The sequence below is a fragment of the Suricata suricatta genome, chromosome 13 (assembly GCF_006229205.1).
Source record: "Suricata suricatta isolate VVHF042 chromosome 13, meerkat_22Aug2017_6uvM2_HiC, whole genome shotgun sequence".
Lineage (NCBI taxonomy): Eukaryota > Metazoa > Chordata > Mammalia > Carnivora > Herpestidae > Suricata > Suricata suricatta.
This window is the reverse complement of record NC_043712.1, coordinates 63,084,746-63,102,759: the sequence shown is the minus strand read 5'-3', so window position 1 is coordinate 63,102,759 and position 18,014 is coordinate 63,084,746. Positions and strand designations below refer to the sequence as shown.

General features: G+C 41.0%; 1 protein-coding gene across 1 annotated transcript in view; it reads left to right on the top strand.

Moving 5' to 3' along the window:
* AOPEP (aminopeptidase O (putative)) overlaps positions 1 to 18,014 on the top strand; it is a 333,459-nt gene that overhangs the window by 259,522 nt on the left and 55,923 nt on the right. Inside the window, exon 13 of the mRNA XM_029919477.1 lies at positions 290 to 364. Within this exon, the coding sequence (XP_029775337.1) occupies positions 290 to 364 (75 nt within the window). The remainder of the gene's footprint in view (positions 1 to 289; positions 365 to 18,014) is intronic.

Here is an 18,014-nt window from a genome sequence, read left to right as displayed (position 1 = left end):
CCCGTTCGGGGGCTCCGGCGCGCACCGGCGCGGGGCCGGGCTACCGGGCCCGTGACCAGAGGGAACGGCCCGGGCGAAGGTCACGGCCTCGGCGCGTCGCACCCCCGCGCACCTCCTGGGTCCCCGGCGCTGAGGTCGCCCAGCGGGCCCGGAAGGTGCCTGTGGCTTCCCCAGGTGAAGCGCCGGAAGGCTGCGTCGCGAGGCCGTCGGTCGTCTCTTTCTCATGCCGAGGAAGGGCCCTCACGACCCGTCGTCCTGGTTAAAATGCTCTGTGGTTTTTGAACTTCAGGTCGAGAAATGGATTCGAATGAACCGGAGACCCCGAAAACGGAAGCGACGGGAGACCGAAGAAGTGTTTGAAAAGGTAGGGTCCCCGAGAGAGAGCACTGGTGAAGTTCTTGAGAAATCTTCTTGTCTGCCCCCAGAGGACTTGGTCACAACAATAGAATAGCATTTTTTTTAAGTTTTAATTAAATTTACAGTAAGTCGTAAATTTACGCGGATAGTTTATACAAAAAAATTGGTTGGTAATGCTAGTGATTGTGGTGGTCGTACTATGTCGTCAGGAAGAGAACGACCCCGGATGGAGATAGGTTTCGTGCCCATTAAATAGAGCAGTAGGATATAAGCAGGTTCTATTATTAGGCCAGTATTAGTTATTATGGGAGTTGTTAGAGTGTCTGTAGATTGGGGGGGTGTTGTGAGTAAATTGCCCACAATATCGGGTTTCTCTGTTCAGTTGTGATACAGTAGCACACTCATTTAGCCTTTGAACTTTAGAGTAATCTTAAAAATGGAGGGAGACGATGAAAGAAGTGAATTTCTTTTGAAACACTATAAGGGATTTTATTTACTGTAAAGCACATGAAAATGTTTTTCTAAATTTAGAATTTGAATTTGTTACTTTGCAGAGGTTTGGACTCCTATTTTCTTCTGAAATTATATTAAATTAAAACTTGATTTGTCGTTGTAATAAATATTATAAAATATAAGGTAAGTAGTCTGTTGTTTTCTAAGTGACTTTTATTGGAAGCTCTTAAAAGTGAATAATGTTTTTACAAATGTTATAGCAGATAGTTTTTATTGTGTCTACTTAATTCCTGTACTGTTTTTTGATTCTTTATAGCACCAAGGGATTAAAATAGATGTGTGTTGTTTTTCTGCTGCTAGAATCACTCCTGATTCTGAAGCCAAATTCTTGCTGATAATGGTGCTGCCAATTTCTGTGATGTGTTGCCTTAGTATGGGCATTGCTGTGTCCGAGAATGTGCACAAAGCACATCATAATGAAGGTGATCCCAGAATTTCAGAGTGCAAGTAAGGATACCAAAGCCAGCTTCTAAGAGAATTGGGAAAAGAAGTGGCCTAGGTCCTGGTCATTTGTAGGGAGACATTAAGTGTGTGAAAAGTGGTCCCCCAGGCCTTACCTTTTTAAACAGGGCCATATCTGTCAGTTCAGTTAAACAGTAATAGAAAAAGGTGTCATTTTGAAGAGACTTGAGTTTTCTAACCACACCTCGCCATGCCATGGTAGGTTGTGCTTGTTTAACTTGCATGCTCCAGGTGTTTTAAAAAATATTTGTGAGGTGATGAACATGATCATAAACTGTCCAAAGAAGGGAGAAGTGTTATGGCTTGCTTAGTATTTCAAAATAAATTTCTAGCTCTTACTTTCGTAAGTCAAAAATAAGATTACCCAAATGGACAGTATGCCATGCATGATTGAAGGAAACCATTACCTTTGTGGATTACTAGGTACCGTCACTCATTCCCCAAACCTCAACTTAAAGCATTGTGATACCCATGATCTGACCGTTGCCTTCAGAGAATAAGAAGGGGGAGCTGAGGATTTTACCTCCCAAGAAAATGGGGTTCTCTGCTGAGCCTTTGTGGCTCCATAGAGGCTGTATATTAGAGCTTTGAGGCAGGGTGCCCGTTTGACTTTTCTTAGAAAATGTGGGCAGCGGTTTTAAGGAGGACATGAAAATGAAGTAGGTTGAGACCAACACACTGAACTTCCTTTCAAGGAATGAAGCTGCAAGCTGAAGCTTTGAGGGAGGAGGTAGAGGGACCAGAAGATGGGAGATTTCAGAGTTGGATCAGAGAATATTAATTATCAGCATGTCCAGTCTTTCTTCCTGGCTCTGCACAGCAGCCAAGCCCTTTTCCCACTGTTTTGCCGGTATTACAGCCAGGAGAGAGTTTGGAGCTTGTGGAGGCAAAGCCTGTGATACTTTCAAGGGCAAGGTGAAAGGGAGTGTGATCACCAAGGACATCAGAGCAAGTTCTGAAAGGCGCAGAGGCCATCCTGTAGCTGGAAGCCAAGCTGCCATCCCCTGATTGCCTGAGTGTCTATTCCGAAGTACAGATCAAATTCTGTATGGTAATGAGTATTTAAACCAAGGTCATGCGTTAACCTTTTGCTAGGATTTGAACCTGTTAGTAGGAATCTCAGTAGTTAACTCGCTGGTGAGTTTAGTACGTGTTTTTAAATGTCTGCCATGCCACAAGTAGAGGCACGTTAGCCAGTTTCTCCTTTTTTCGTGCATCCACTATCTATTTCTACAACATTCAAATAAAACTATGGTATTTCCAGCTTTTATTCATTTTATATTACTGTAAAATATGAAAATGAGTGTTAGTCATTTCTGGTAGGCGAATTTTCCATCTGCCCATTGCTTTTATTTGCCTACTTTGTTTTCTTTGCCCTGTTTCTCCCCCATGCTGCCCTTCCTCTGTCCCCCAAGTCTGTATTTACATCTTTCAGGCTCATGTGGGATTCATCCGAAATCGGACTGAACTTGGTTAACAAGTCTGTGCTTTACTATGCTAGGGTCAGAACATTTCTCTTGTGTTTACTGACTTGTGGAGAGCCGAGTCTCCTGACCTGCCCATGGAAGGAAAACCGAGCGGCAGTGAAGGCCACAGTCTGGAAGCGGGCGAGGAATTATAGGTGGCGAATGTAACCTTACAGGAGGTATTTATTTTCTCCCGTAAAGAAAATCACGAAGGTGCTAAGTGGTAGCCACAGCCTGATCTAGGAGTTGAGTTTTTCAGTGAACTCAGAAGGGGAAGCAAAACAAACTTACCCTGTTCTCAGCTGTGGGTTAAAATAACGAATAATGAAATAAAGTAAACTGGGTGAGTGAGAGGTACCACCCTGAGAAGTGATTTAAAATGCTCTCCTGGCCTTTCGCAGCTGTTCTCCTCCCTGTGCAAGCCCTTCCCTCCCACCCAGCCGCCAGGTAGCTGTGCCGAGTCCGGTGCTGTCTTCCAGGTTTCACTTCTCATCTTCCGGAAGCTCCAACGTGCCGTCTTATGCATCTTCTGCCTTCCTTGACATTTACTTTCATTTTATTTTCTCTTCATACTTTAGCCTCCTTTCCACGTGGTGCAGCTCAGTTCCTTTATACTGTTCTCTGTCTCCTTCATTTTAAATTACAGAATTCCCCTCTCTTTTGCTTCTGGTCCTCAGCTGTTTTCTCCTTACATTCTGATGTTCTTCCTTTTTTGTTACTTCAAATTCTTTTTATTTAGTTTGAATAATTTGTGCAGCAGCAAGGAGAACAGGAACAACTACACAAAGAACAATTAGGGTGAATGGTTCGGTTCTGCAAGAGGCAGTGAAACAATGGTGGTTGCAAAAGCAAATTGTATGATACGTATTTTTTAAAATAACGTTAATAGATTTTACTAAATGGCTATTGGTTTTGGAAGAGGAACATTTTTTGCCCTGCTTTTATCTTTAACTGATTCAAAGATAAATGCAAATTATCACATTCAAAGATTAAAGAAAAATGTAATACTTTTATAAATATATGTGATTCATTTAGAAGAAGAAAATTCCAGTTTTCAGATTGAAAACAAGCACCTGAAATCCTGTTTTATACATAATCTGATAATGTACAGAGAATAAATTTTAAGCTACTCATTTCTGGTCATCATCAAGTATATATGATGATGTCAGAGGTATTCATTGGCAAATTTTTAAAACATTGAAAATTCAGTAAAATTAAGGTTGGCTATTATTATTAACATGCTATCTTTTATGTGTGTTAGTTTGTTTCTAAGCTAGCGGTCTTGGTGAGGCTGTCTGGCCTGTGTTACGATTAGTCATAAGGAACACTAGGTGCAAACGGTTTCTAACAAAAGCACCCTTTAAGATTACCTTAATTGTTCTTTCCTGCCAGGACCCGAAAAACAATACTCTAGAGCATAAGACTGTTAAAAATGTGGTGAAATTTTTCTTGAAATATCGAGTGAAACGTAAAGATCTAGAAAGATGGTTGTGAAAATGTGGATTTTGTCGTATTTAGTGACCATCTCAGAGTCTCTGAGAAAAGAAAATGCTAACACTATTTTCTTTGTGATAATATGCTCCCTAGATTCTAGAGCATTTTCCCTCCCTTTTATTTCATTTGTTCTTTCCACACATTTGATTTTGAATTGCAGTGATAATCTTGGTATGAATAATAATTTACAGATTAAAAATATGTATAAAACCCATTTTGGCTTTTGCATTTTGCCACATTTATTGCTCTTTTTAAAATTTTATATGTTCTAAGAAAATGCTTTTATTACAATTATAATATTGAAATATTCAACATGTTAAAGGTAGGTACAAATTTTAAACTATTTAACAAAGTGCTTTACTGCTGTTTATCCTTTGTGATAGCAGTCTGTTTTATATTAAGTTTATGATTTCTGGAAAACTATTTAAGACTAATAAAAATTACCTGGCTCTTTCTTGGACCTGTAACAGCAGACGATGACCGTGTTAGGCTTGACTCGGGAACGATCAGGATACAAGGCTTGACAAAATGGCACGAGATGAATTTAGAGAGTGCTGAACCAAGGGTCCTTCCCTTTACAGGAGCTACCCCACATTTAGCAAATTGGTAGGCTGCGGGCAGCCACTCTTATGCAACTGAGGCAGCATTGGTCTTGAGTGGTTTCCCAGGCATTGGTGCCCTTCCCTCTTTTTGAAAATGTTCTTGCCCTGTGAGAATTCATAACTAGTCTACATTTATATAGCTGTGATCTCTTACAATAGCTTCATTGATACTTGATCTCCAGAGAAAAGCTTTATGGGTTCTAATGAGTCACTGCTCTTGAGGCACCAGCCGCCCTCCCTATCTGTGAGTGGCTTTGTGTCCTGTGTTGTACTGATTGTGCCTTTGGATGACAATTTGCTTGAGTGATGGGGAGAGGCAGGGTAATTTAATAAAAGTAATTACAAAGAAACCAAACAAAAAGAGTAATTACAGCGCTGTTAATATGCAATTCGTTATTTTATTGCTGCAATATTTAGAACTGGCTCTTATTTGTGGGTCTTTCTTTTTTCCTTGTAAATCTCTAGCAAATACATAATTTATTAAATTCTCTGTACCTGGGTCTCAAGTTAGATTCAGTTTTACAAGATCTTGGGGTTTTTTTCTGCCTCCCCTTCTCCCTTTAAGCTGGACCAAGGAAGAATTGCTAATAAACTGTATTTTTGGTAGCTTGGGAAGGAAGTTTGAACTGTATAATTTTATACCATTGAATTTTCATCTGTTCCATACATTTATTTTTTAAAGAATCTGTCCCTTTAAAAAAATGTTCTAAGAACTCAGAGCGTACTGAAATTCCTGCCATTTTTGACTAGCATAACGGAGAAAATTAAAGTATAGTCATCCGCTTACCCTCACGCACTTATTCAAGTATTTTAAAAAGAATCTGTGAATGGGACTATTAATATAATAATAGCTGACACTTGTCATGTGTCAAGCTCTGTTCTAAGTGCTTTGCATGTACCCACTCATGTAAATGTACCATTAAAGTAGTACCACCAACCAGCAGTGTGGTATGAGGATGTTGTATACTGGAGCAAACGCTTTGTGAAAGTAGGTGAGGTACAAACAAATCAAATAATTGCTGCAGAAAAGAATGCTTTGGGCCATATTTAAACAGATTTTTTTTTAAATGTTTTATTTATTTTTGATACAGAGAGAGACAGAGCACGAGAGGGGGAGGGGTAGAGAGAGGAGACACAGAACCGGAAGCAGGCTCCAGGCTCTGAGCCAGCCGTCAGCACAGAGCCTGACGCGGGGCTTGAACCCAACAGGGCCTGACGCGGGGCTTGAACCCACGAGCGTGAGATCTGACCTGAGCCGTAGCCGTAGGCTTAACCGACTGAGCCACCCAGGCGCCCCTAAACAGATTTTTTTTTTTAGCTCAGGCTATTGACAGCCCTAGACAATGAGCATAAAGTACACATCTCTAAATGAGGAAAATCCCAGCCAGCAAGTGTTTTGAAAACACATGAAAGTGTGCAGATAATTACACTATTGTTGATTTTAGCAGATTTGATGCCAGCAGCCAGCAACTCTTCTATGCCATGAAAGATGAAAGCCATTTTAATATAAAACATGAATGTGGCTGGGACAGGGAGGCGGGCAGAGAACAATTTTGTGACTTTTTCGTTACTTTTATAGGAAGCATTAGTTTGTGTGATAGAATGCTTTACTTGGTCATCATTCTCATCTTTGGCATTTTAATGATTGCTGTTTTGTGCCTGGCCTCATATGGCAGTAATAAGATGCCTTACTTTAGTAACACCTACTGGTGTCAGTGTAGTTTAGGAGGCCTGTTAATGTTCCCATTCACCTCTGTTTCAGGAGGCAGACACTAGTACGTATCTTTAAGTATAGCTAACCTGTATTTCATTTTTATTTCTGAGTCTCTGCACACAGCAGAACTGACACTCAGGCCTTTTATTTTATCTCCAGCACTTAGGGAAGGACCTGATTTCATGCAGCCTTAATACGTGTTGACTGAATTAGATGAATGAATTCCACACATGGCACTTACCTTACTAAGTCATACTTGGCTATTACATTGTTAAAAAACTCTAATGTCCCAGTTTTTTATTTAATTATTTTGCTCTTTAATGACAGAGGTTTTCACGAAGCCACATTTAGAAGAGCTTTCCTGGTTGTCGTGGGGCTCCTTTTTCATCTCTTCTATAAAGAGAGCTCAGAGCCAGGAAGACCTGACCCTGTTCCCAACTCTGCCACCTAATCATGTGCTCCTTGAGTTTGTCACTTGACTTCTGCTTTCAACTGAAAATCCTTTCATTTAATAGACTAGTTAAGCCAGTGTACATTAATGATAAGATCAATGTGTGTGTTTGGCCTTGTTTCTTTTTTATACTTTTATGATATAATTTTTCTTTTGTCCATTTTTAGTATTTAAGAGGCTTGTATTTTTGTTCTAATGGTTACTTTGACATAATAATACATTTTGGGTTTTCTTCTTCACTTTTATTTATTTTTTTGCTCTTGTGTATTGATTTCCTGCTGTGAGCAGTAGTGAAATTAGATGTTAACCTTTTCTTTCCCTCCTCTTTTTATCTTCTGTCATGTGACTTGAAATATTGCCTTTTTTCTTCCAGGTAAATACCTTTAACACAGTCAACAAGCTGACTGTATTATTGATATAGTCTTCCCATTTCCCCCCCCATCCAGCCGTCCCCCCTTTTTATTGATAGTTGCACTAGTTTACAGTGTCTGAGGATGTAGACATTTTATAGTATACTATATATAAAATCACATAGTTTTAATTCTACATGTGAATTTATAATGCTCATCAGCTGCCCTTATATAACTGATCTTCAGTGATTAGCATTTTTTGAAGCTAGTTCCAGACTGGATTTCTCAGGAAGAGCTTGGGGCAACTATATTTCCTGAGGTCTTGGATTTTTATAAGTTTATGCTCTTTCCACGTTAGGGTCAGTTCAACCAGATGTAAAAATTTCTTTGTTTAAGTGTCTTGAGCATGTTACTCCATTGTTTTGCATAAAATCTTCTACTGGTCTCATTTCTTTCCCTGGTCTTTTTTCTTAGACACCCAGATTTTTCTTTAAATTCTAAAAGTGTTACTTGAATATGTCTCATTGTGGGTTAGTTTTCACAGTTGTCCATTGGCTTTTGAGCTTTGTTTTCCTCATTTGTAAAATGAGAATAATGGTAACTTCTTTTTTTTTTTTTTTTTTTTTTTGCTCAGGAGAGTGGATTTGAAGACCAACTAAGATACTGTATATAAAGTACTTCAAATTTGTTTTAGTTTTCTTGTGACTTTTCAAAGTCCCCTGTTAGGAACTTTACAATTTAGAGTGCTTTATTTTGTTGGCAGTTGGACTTGAGTTGGCTTTATATTTGGCAGAAATCTAAAGTGGATTCTCTGAAGTCTTTTTGTCTGCATCTTAGCAATATACAAATGCATGCTGACTCCTTGTGGTAAACAGGCAATCTGTGCCCATGGGTGGAGAACTTCTGGCCTAAAAGCAGTAGTGCTTTTTGAAAGAATCTCACATAGAAAACACTTTCTCCATTATATTTTACTCACGCTCTTCTCACACTTAGTTTCCTACATAAAACTAGGTTTATGTGATTGTGGTATGTGTTTAGAACAATACACAGAAAAATAATGTTGAAGGACTCTGGTTTTCAAATAACGAGGCTAAAAAACTTAAGTCAATTCTCATCAGCCAACATGTTTTCTTGGATTTGCTATACATAAGACCTGTGGAAGAAGCTGCTGGAAAATACCAGAGAAACAGGAGATGTCATTTCTGGCCATGGGAGATAAAACACACACATATCAAACACACACAAAGCAGCATGTGACAAATAAATTCAAACCAGTGTGGCACAAACTAAGGACATGAGTATAAGATGCATTTTACCTGAGGCTACCCTGGACTCAAGTTTCCACGCCTGGGCCTTGTTTTGATAAAGCAACCTTTACACATGCAGCTTGGAAGTTATGGTGGGCAATTGGGTAACTGAATTAACCGAATCCATTTTAATGCTCTTACATGATTTGTAAGCAGAGATAGGGGTTTGATTGACATACATGTAAATAGTGTTAGTGTCTATTTGAAAATGTGATTCTTAAAAATAAATTCATCCATTTTTGCAAGTAAGGCTGGAACCTATCATAGAAATTCTGCTGACACTTAGGAACCAGGATGATTTGAAAACCCAAGGCTAGAAATACAATACTGCCTATATAATTCCATGTATAACATTCCTTATTAAATTCTATTTTTATTTGAACCATTTATTTACTAACTTCACTGCCTATCCACAGCACACAAAACCTTGAATAAGGAGTATACATAAGTAGAGATAAATGGAAAATAGGCCTCAAAGAGTTTACTGTTAAATGTAAAAGAAATGTATAAAGTGTAAAACAATTGAATCGAACTTCTGTCAGTGGTACCGCAGGTGTGTGCACAGAGCGGTTTGGATCTCTAAGGAAAGAAACCCTCTCGCTTTGGGCTTTCTGCATTATCCATAAGTCTTGTCCAGGATGATAGCAGGATATAAATATTTGTTCCAGTTTATTCAACTTTGGTTATTTTGTAGAATTGAGGGTACCATCATTTCGGTTCTCAAAATTCTGATGGTCTTCCTGAGATCATACTGAAGCGCTAGTCAGTACTTCCCTTTCAGCTTGTGCAAAGTGCCACAGCCAGTTCACCTGCCTCTGGATAGGAGGATGTCATGTTTTCATTCTGTTCCACTCAATTTTTGCCCTTGTATGTGCATCATTAAGTTTTGGAGTTTTTTTCCTTCCCTAAACTTTTGGTTTCAGAATTAAGGGTGGTGACTGCAAGCTCTAGAGCGCATCAGTTTCCTCTTGTGATTTTTGAATGCTGGATTCTGTTCTTCACAAAGCATCCCACTTGTCTCAGCAACACACAGTGCATGACCTGTTTTGGGGGGGGGAGGGTATTAAAATAATTCTATGCCTCTTTTATCTTTCTGATGGTGAGCACAAAAAGACTCATCAAACGAGCCACAGAATGGCATTAAGTGCATACCTGACTCATTTAACATTTTACCTGTATCTCTACAAATCAAGAAAGGTTTGTTTTTCCGAGTGTTAAATTCTAAGTCATAGGTATGTGAAGGCTCAGACTTCATATATATGAAGTGGGAAAACTGATTTGCAGTGATTAATACCAAGGAAGCTGTGTGAAGTGGGAAAAGAGGGTCTTGGGATCCGTCTTTACTTCTCTGGCGTTTTTGCGGAACAGGCAACAGCAGTCCTCTCAGGTGGCTGCCTTTGTAACTGAGAACAGAAAGCTCATTCTGTTTTCTTTTCTGTGACTATTTCATGTGATGTCCAAGAAAAGAAATTCATGGTCTCCATGAGGAGCAGGAGAAGTCAAGAAGGAACAGCACAAGATTCTAGAAGAGAAACAAGTCACAGCTCTGGACTGAGTTCATGTTCATTTGGTTTCTGATTTTTTTCTCCTTAACTGTCAGCCACACAAACTCTAGTTTTCAGTGTCGAAGGTACGGCTTGAGCATTTATTCCTAATGCTAATGGTAAAGGATGCTGAATGCTTCCACAGGCAATAGAAGATTGTGGTTCTGATTCTTTCTTTTAACAATTTTACTGAGTTTAATGTCCTCTATCTTTTATATGCCATAGAACTCACCCACATAAAAATTTGTTGGGTTTTAAGACACACAGTTGTGCAATCATCACCACCATCCAGTTCTAGAACATTTACATCATCAAAAGGTTCCTTTGTGTCTATTTGTGGTTATTCCCCCATCCTGACCCCTAGCCCCAGGCAACCACCTATTTGCTTTCTGTCTTTAGTTTGACCTTTTCTAGAAATTTCGTATAAATGGAATCATACTCTCTTTAGTCTTTCGGACCTGGCTTCTACCACTTATCCTGTTTTGAAGATCAGCATGTTGCATGTATTGGTGTTAGTTCCTTTTCATTGTCAAGTAGTATTCCACTGTGCGGGTGGACTATATTTTGTTTATCCATTTACTGCTTGATCGACATTTGGATTTTTTGCAGTTTTGGGTTATCATGAATAGTGTTTAACTGTATGTAGACCTATTTCTCTTGGGTAGATACTTGGGACTGGCATGGCTTGGCCATAGGGTAAGGGTATGTTTAACTTTTCAAGAAACTGCTAAATGTTTTCCAAAGTGGCTGTAGCATGTTATATTTCCACCAATAGTGTGTAAGGTTCCCAGTTTCTATTTCTGTTTTTGTTAGTGAGTACAAGCTGGGGAGAAGGGGAGAGAGAGAGAGAGAGAGAGAGAGAGAGAGAGAGAGTGAATGAATGAATGAATCTTAAGCAGGCTTCATGCTTAGTGTGGAGCCTGATGCAGGGCTCAATCCCACAACCCTGGAATCAAGAGTTGGATGTTCAACAAACCGAGACACCCAGGTGCCCCTAAGGTTCCCAGTTTCTCTGTCTCCTTGTCAGCACTTGGAATTGTCAGACTTTTTCATTTTAACCATTCTCATGGGAGTTGAACGATGCTTCCTATACTTGCTGCTCTTATTTCTTGTGAGGAACTCAGAGTATCTATAGAGCCAAATACACTTGTGTCCTCCATTTCACACATCACAAGGCAGTAGAGCAGTAATGAGAATCTAAACGTCCTACTCAAGATCCCCAAATGAGTCTCTGAGCTTAAAGCCCTCACGTGTCAGTCGGAGGTTTTTGGATCTATAAAAATTTCATCTTGGTCTTTGGCTGCCACACAGAACGTGGGGAGGAACTCAAAGGTTGAGATCTTCAGGCACTGTCCTCCCTGACCCCAAGGAGCTGTGTAAAATGACTGGAGCAGCTGTGAGGGCATATCCCTGAAAAGTTGAACAACTCAGGTTTCACAGCATTTTATTTAGGAGGCCATATAGGTTGGAGTTGTTAGGCTTACAGCTTTTCCAAGGCCAGCCTTCCTTCTACATGTGAGAACGGGGGCCTGAGAAGATTTTGGTCCCAGGCTGGAGTGCTGGCCTGGGACCAGAGCCCACGTCTGCCCCCATTTTTGCTGTCTTCACCTGGACACTTCCCCAGAGAAGGGTGTGGGGGCAGAGAAGCTTTGGGCTCCCGGTGAGGAGAAGTGGGTCCTGCTGGTCTTTGTTCTGTTGTAGGGCACAGACAGCTGAGGGAGGCCTGGAAAGAAGGTCTGGGGAACTCAGGATGTCCCTACAAGCCACCCCGTGTCACCTAGGAACACGTCCCAAGTGAAGGCCTTTCCCTAGCATATGGAGGCTTGGGTAGGCATGGACCGGGTCTGATTTTGAAGTCAGTCTTTTCCAAACGCAAAGAAAGACTTCATGGTGAGACAGCTGGGTGTCCACAAGAATGGACGTGAACATTTGCTTTTCATAATAAATGAGTGAAGTTTACAAGGCACAGATTATTTGAAGTGTTTTGTGATTCTTATCACAGGCCAGGCAACTGCAGCACAGAAATGTTGGGGTAGTTTTTTTAATCAGACATAAGCGTGACCAGATAACTAGGCATTTTATTTTGGAATGTGGTAAAGGCACACCCACAAATACCTTTTCTTCAGTCTGTGCAGATATCTTCAGTGTTTATTCTAAAATGCAAGGCTGCTTTCCACATTTCTGCATATTCCTACCTTGATGTGTTGCACATTTAGAGTTACGTTTTTTAGTGTCTCTGACTTGGCTCATGGCTTATAGGCCAAATCAAACCACCTCCACCCCAAAACAGTATTGATAAAACCGGTGCTGAACATGGATTATGAAAGGTTTAGTTCAAGAACTCACTGTACTGTTGGCAGGGCAAAGTGAGTATGAATATTATGATCTAGGGGAAAAACTGCTTGTGTTTTATCTGCAACACAGCTGGTAGATACAGAAGGATAGTACCCCAAATGGGCAGGCAAAAGGGGGTGGTGGGGTTGGGTTCTGAGCTGCTTCAGACTTGAGGGAGGCACCCTTTCCCTTCACTCCCAGCAAAATGAGAGGGGCTGGAGAGAAGGCACAGGAAGAGACTGGTGTATTTTGAGCCTTCATTGAAGATTAAGTCCCTGGCCTGGTCAACAGTAGCGTTACCCAGTTCTAGAGCGCCAGGTTATCATCCGACAAATCTAAGTGATGCTGAACTATCTTGCAACAAAAGATTACTGTTGTACCAGCATGCACATATAACTTGGGTGGTGTGCGTGCAGACACACACATGCGTGCACATACATTTTTCTGTTCCATCGGCCTCTGGCCTCCAAGCAGGGAGGTTAGGGTTGAGGCCTGCTGTTGTGACCACTGTCTCCCATCTAAGAGGGAAGCTACAAGCACTGTTTCCACAGCTGGCACTGTTTGCATCGGACTCACACTCCCAGAGAACTGCCATGCATAATGCAAAGTCATTGTCATCTTTAGCCATCCTAGGGAGAGGTTCGGTGGAAAAAGTGATGGTGGAGCAAATCAAGCTCCGGAACAGAGGGTGAAAGATAGGTTCGTTGTTTAGTTTTGCTGAGCTTCAGAGTCACTTTTCTGAGAGATGCTAGAAGAGGAGACCTGGCTTGTTGCTGCAGGACTCCTTACTCTTATAGCACATTCTTAACACAGGAGGAGGGGAAGGGAATAAACTAAGTGATTGTTGTAGATTTTGGACACGGGTCCATAATTTCTCAGTTTCCAATTTTTTGTATCAAGCCTGTTTTGTGATCATGTACTGTTGCAGAGAAGAGAAGGGGATGTACTATAAATATGTGTAAATTTTAGTGTTGGAATTATTTGTATTCAAAAAGAACTTCCAATAACTGAGAGGGCGAGGCATGTCATTTACATGAGGGTTAAGAATAAAGTTTTCTCTGTTATTCTTGATGGGACTTTTTCCTGTGAAAAAGTTACCAGCATGTATGGAAACACTTCCTCATTTTTTAAAGACTGTTTATTATAGTAAATCTTAGTATCAGAAACAATTGAAAATTAAAATTAAGTGGTTATTTTAACAATAGCTCAGTAGGAAGAGTTTATATGTCAAGAGCATTTACTTTCCAAACAGTTTTCTAACTCTAGTTTTCTTAGCAAGAAAGATGTTCATCTGTTGTGGATGGACACTTTTTTTTTTTCCTTTTCCCAGAATATGTGTGATTTCCATTAACTTCTTTCTTCACAGAACTTTGGAGATGGCCACAGCTGATGCCTGTGGGTCATCTTGTGCTCCTAGAATTGAACTGAAATGGTACAGTACGTTTCTACCCCGTGTTGTCCTTCACAACATGGAATCCATAGTTAGGTAGATTAAAATCCCATCTTTATCCCTTAGTAGCTGTTGTGCCCTGGACAAACTAGCCAGTGTAAGCCTCAGGGTTTTTTTTGTCTGTAAAATAGTTACTTTAAAGCAGAGGGCTGCCACTGGATCATTGGTCACTGATAACAGTTATTAGTGTTTTTGGTGATGTGCTTTTCCAATACCATTGTCAGTGGTGAAAGCCATTTATCATCTGTGATGTATTAAGAGAACGGAAGGAGCCTTGAGAAGCAGTAGGATAGATCAAGAAACGTAGCCACAGAAGAATGGCCCGTTTGGAACCTCAGCAAGGCGTCTGCAGGCCAGCTGGAGTGTCCCCGGCATTAAGGCCAGGGAGGTGGCCCAGTGACTTCTCTGGCAGGTCTCAGCTATGCCTACAGATGCACCTCTCTCCCAGGCTGACCCAGGAATCTGCTCTGTGGGGCCACAGATGCTGCTTTGGGTTCTGTTGGAAGTTTTCCACCAGGCTCCTCCAAGACAGTTTCAGTTGAAGTCCTCAGAGAGGTTTTATTGATTTGGGTTGAGGTCTTAATTAAAGTCATCTCAGTTGTCAAAAGGTCTGGCCATCCAGAAATACGACGTGGTGTCTGAGCACTGTAGAATTCCAGGAAGTTATCAAAAACAAGTGTTGAAATCCCCCTCCTCCGCTTGCCCCCAGCAACCATAGAGGTCTGAGTTTACAATAACTATTATTCTTATGTAGAGCTGGCTCCGAATAGTGCGTTTCCCCAGGCGCGGACTTACTAATAGAAATCCACTTAGACACTGAAGAAATGGACCCAGTGTGTTTCTCAACTATAAGTAATGTATTATGCATGATTTAAAAAGGCTTCTCAGAATGTCCTTGCTTATGTAAATCACGAATCAATATTTTTTAAAAAGAAGTTTTTATAGATAAGCCATCACATTATTTGATAATCAGACATCATTTTCAAGTAGTTAAAAGGGTCATTGGACAAAACCCAGTGGACTGATTTTGCTCCCTAATTGCAAAGGATTGAAACTCCACATACCCTCTAAATTATGAACAGGCTTGAATTTTTTATGGGAAAGAAATTATTTTTTTATGTAGGATATTTTCATGTCAACGTTATATTAGCTAGCTGGCTCTATCAGATTATGCAGGTTGCTGCTTTTACTCATCTGATCCCTACTTTTCCTCTGCGAAGTTTATTTTAAATAAGAGATTCAAGAATGAGAGAGAAAGTAGGTTTGGAACGAGGGGAATGAATCATGAGAAGACACTACTGGTCCTTTTCATTCGTCCTTGGCATTCTTGGAATATTCTTACCTCTGTTGACGGAGAGCAGCAGTTCAGCTGCAGGCTTGCTCGCAGGAAGGGGCACTGTGGGGCCTCTGACGGGGCAGTAGCTGGAACATTCTCCCCATTTTCTCCCAGACAGTGCTGTATCTCCCTGTGAGTGGTGAGAGCCACTGGAAGGATTTCGTGGGGGAGGGAGAGGGAGCTCAGCAGAGAGCCACAGCATTGTGACCCCTTGTGAGTGCCGACTGCCCCAGAAATGGCAGGTCTCTATACTCTGGGCCGAGTTGGGGCCCTGCCTGCCAGAGGGGCCTGTTGGCCAGTGTGTCTCCGAATGCAGGCAGATTGCTGGTGGGAGAACAGTTTTATTGCTTTTGAAAATAGAGGAAATACTCAAGAGTGGTGGGAGAGAGGAGGATAAATAGAGCATTTCCGTTTTTCTGCCCATTCTACTCTTCTTTACAGCATTTCATTTTTCTTAAGATGCATTTTTATCCTGCCAACTTCAACAGAAGATAATTGCCTACCATTTCTATCAGATTGGCATTCTCATCACTTGTTGTACTTACCATTGTTCAATTATTTTTCTTAGAAACTTTTGTGCAAGGTGGTCCCAAAGGTGCTTGGCTGTAGGTGTGGCATGTCTGCCGCGGGTTCGGGTGGGACCTTCTGTGAGTAGATGGCGGGAGCATGGTCGGAGACTCTGGATCCTGACTACTTTGTCCCTGTTTCTTGTTTCTTCCACGACCCATTTCCTAGAGGGCCATTCTGTGTGCCTCTCACCCTGCCCCTTCCATCAGTGAGCACCGTCAGCCCATAGCACCCAGAGCCTGTTCCTTGTGCACAGGAATGGTGCCGGATGTCGTCCAGTGTTTCCCTGCTGAGAAGGCAGCCAGCACCCTGGCTGCAGGGCCTTGCCCAGCTGAGCAAAGCAGGGATTGTATGGGGAGGTGCTCAGCAGAAGTGGACTCGGTAGGAGATGAGAGGGGAAGGCAAGCTAGGTTGTCTTAGGACACCGTACACAGTATGCCTATTTACCAGACTGAAGTTTTTCATTATGTAAAATTAAGTTGATACCCATTTTAACAAATAAAACCAACTTTGAGGTTTGGGAGGTAAGTGGCTTGTGTTAGATTTTCAACACATAAACTGAATACAACCATTTCCCTAGTTTCTCATTTCTTAATTGTTTAGAGTGTCCAGTAGCACGCTTAGCCTAGTGCCTGGCCTACGTTTGCCCATTACAAAGGTCCTATGTTCATAGGGCAGTGGACTCTGAGTTCCCAGACCCCAGCACAGTCCCCGCCGGCAGTGTGCAGTAATAAGTACGCTACTCGTAGTTACCGGCTAATAAGGCCATGACCCGGTTTGAACTCCATAATGAGGAAAGAGCAGATTTATTTGCTCCCCCTCCATGCCTCCCTCCCCGCCATGCTCCTTTATTATCTTAAAGAGGAAATTGAATAGCAAAATTTTTCATTCTCATAACGTTAATGGCCTGATGTCATCTTTTCCAGTGTAGAGTCAAGAAAGAGGGATGATAGAGGCGCCTGGCTGGCTCAGTCAGTTAAGCATCCGGCTTCAGCTCAGGTCATGAGCTCATGGTTTGTGGGTTTGAACCCCACGTCAGGCTCTGTGCTGACAGCTAGCTCAAAGCCTGGAGCCTGCTTCAGATTCTCTGTCTCCTTCTCTCTCTGACCCTCCCCTGCTCGCACTGTTTCTCTCCGTCTCTCAAAAAGAAATAAACATTAAAAAAAATTTTTTTTAATAAAAAAAAAAAAAGAGGGATGACCAAAACACAGATTTAACATTTCATAGGTGTCCAAGGCTTCAGCTGTAGGCTCTATGTATATATGTGTGTATGTGTTTCCCACAGCTTGTGTAAGGTGTAATGTATGTAGTGTAAAATTCAGTGTGTAATTCATTGGTTTCTAATAAATTTGCTAAGTTGTGCAGTCATCGCCAAAATGCAGGGTTAGAGAACATTTCCACCATCCCTGAAAGATCCTTGGTGCCCATTAGCAGTGGCTTCCCCTCCCCCAACCTGCTCCCTAACCATGGGCAATCAGTAATCTTCATATAGATTGGCCTTTCTGGACATTTCCTGCCAATAGAATCATATGATACATGGTTTTAATGTGTTTGTCTTCTTTCACTTAGCATAACATTTTTGGGGTTCACCTATGTTATAGCATGTATCAGTAGTTTGTTCCTTTTTTATTCCTGAGTGGTATTGCATTGGGTGGATATACCACATTTTGTCTGTCTAGTCACCATTTGATAGATATTTGGGTTGTTTCCAGTTTGGGGCTATCATAGATGCTGCTGCTATTTTATAGCACAACTTTTTGTGTGGACATGTGTTTTCAGTTCTTTTGAGTAGGCACCTAGGAGTATTACAGTAAATTTATGTGTAACTTATTAAGAAACTTCCAAATTGTTTTAAAAAAAAAACTATACCCTATTACATTCCCAGAAGTGATGTATGAGGGTTCTAGTTTCTCCATACCCTAACCACAGGCTCTATTTAAGGAATAAGTTTTTAACTCTTACTTGATATTCTTTGCACAAAAGAAAGGTAGAAACTATTTTAGAGTTTTTGCAATTTTTCAAGCATTGTTAACACAATTTAACTGAAATTGTGGTCCTTGGTACTCT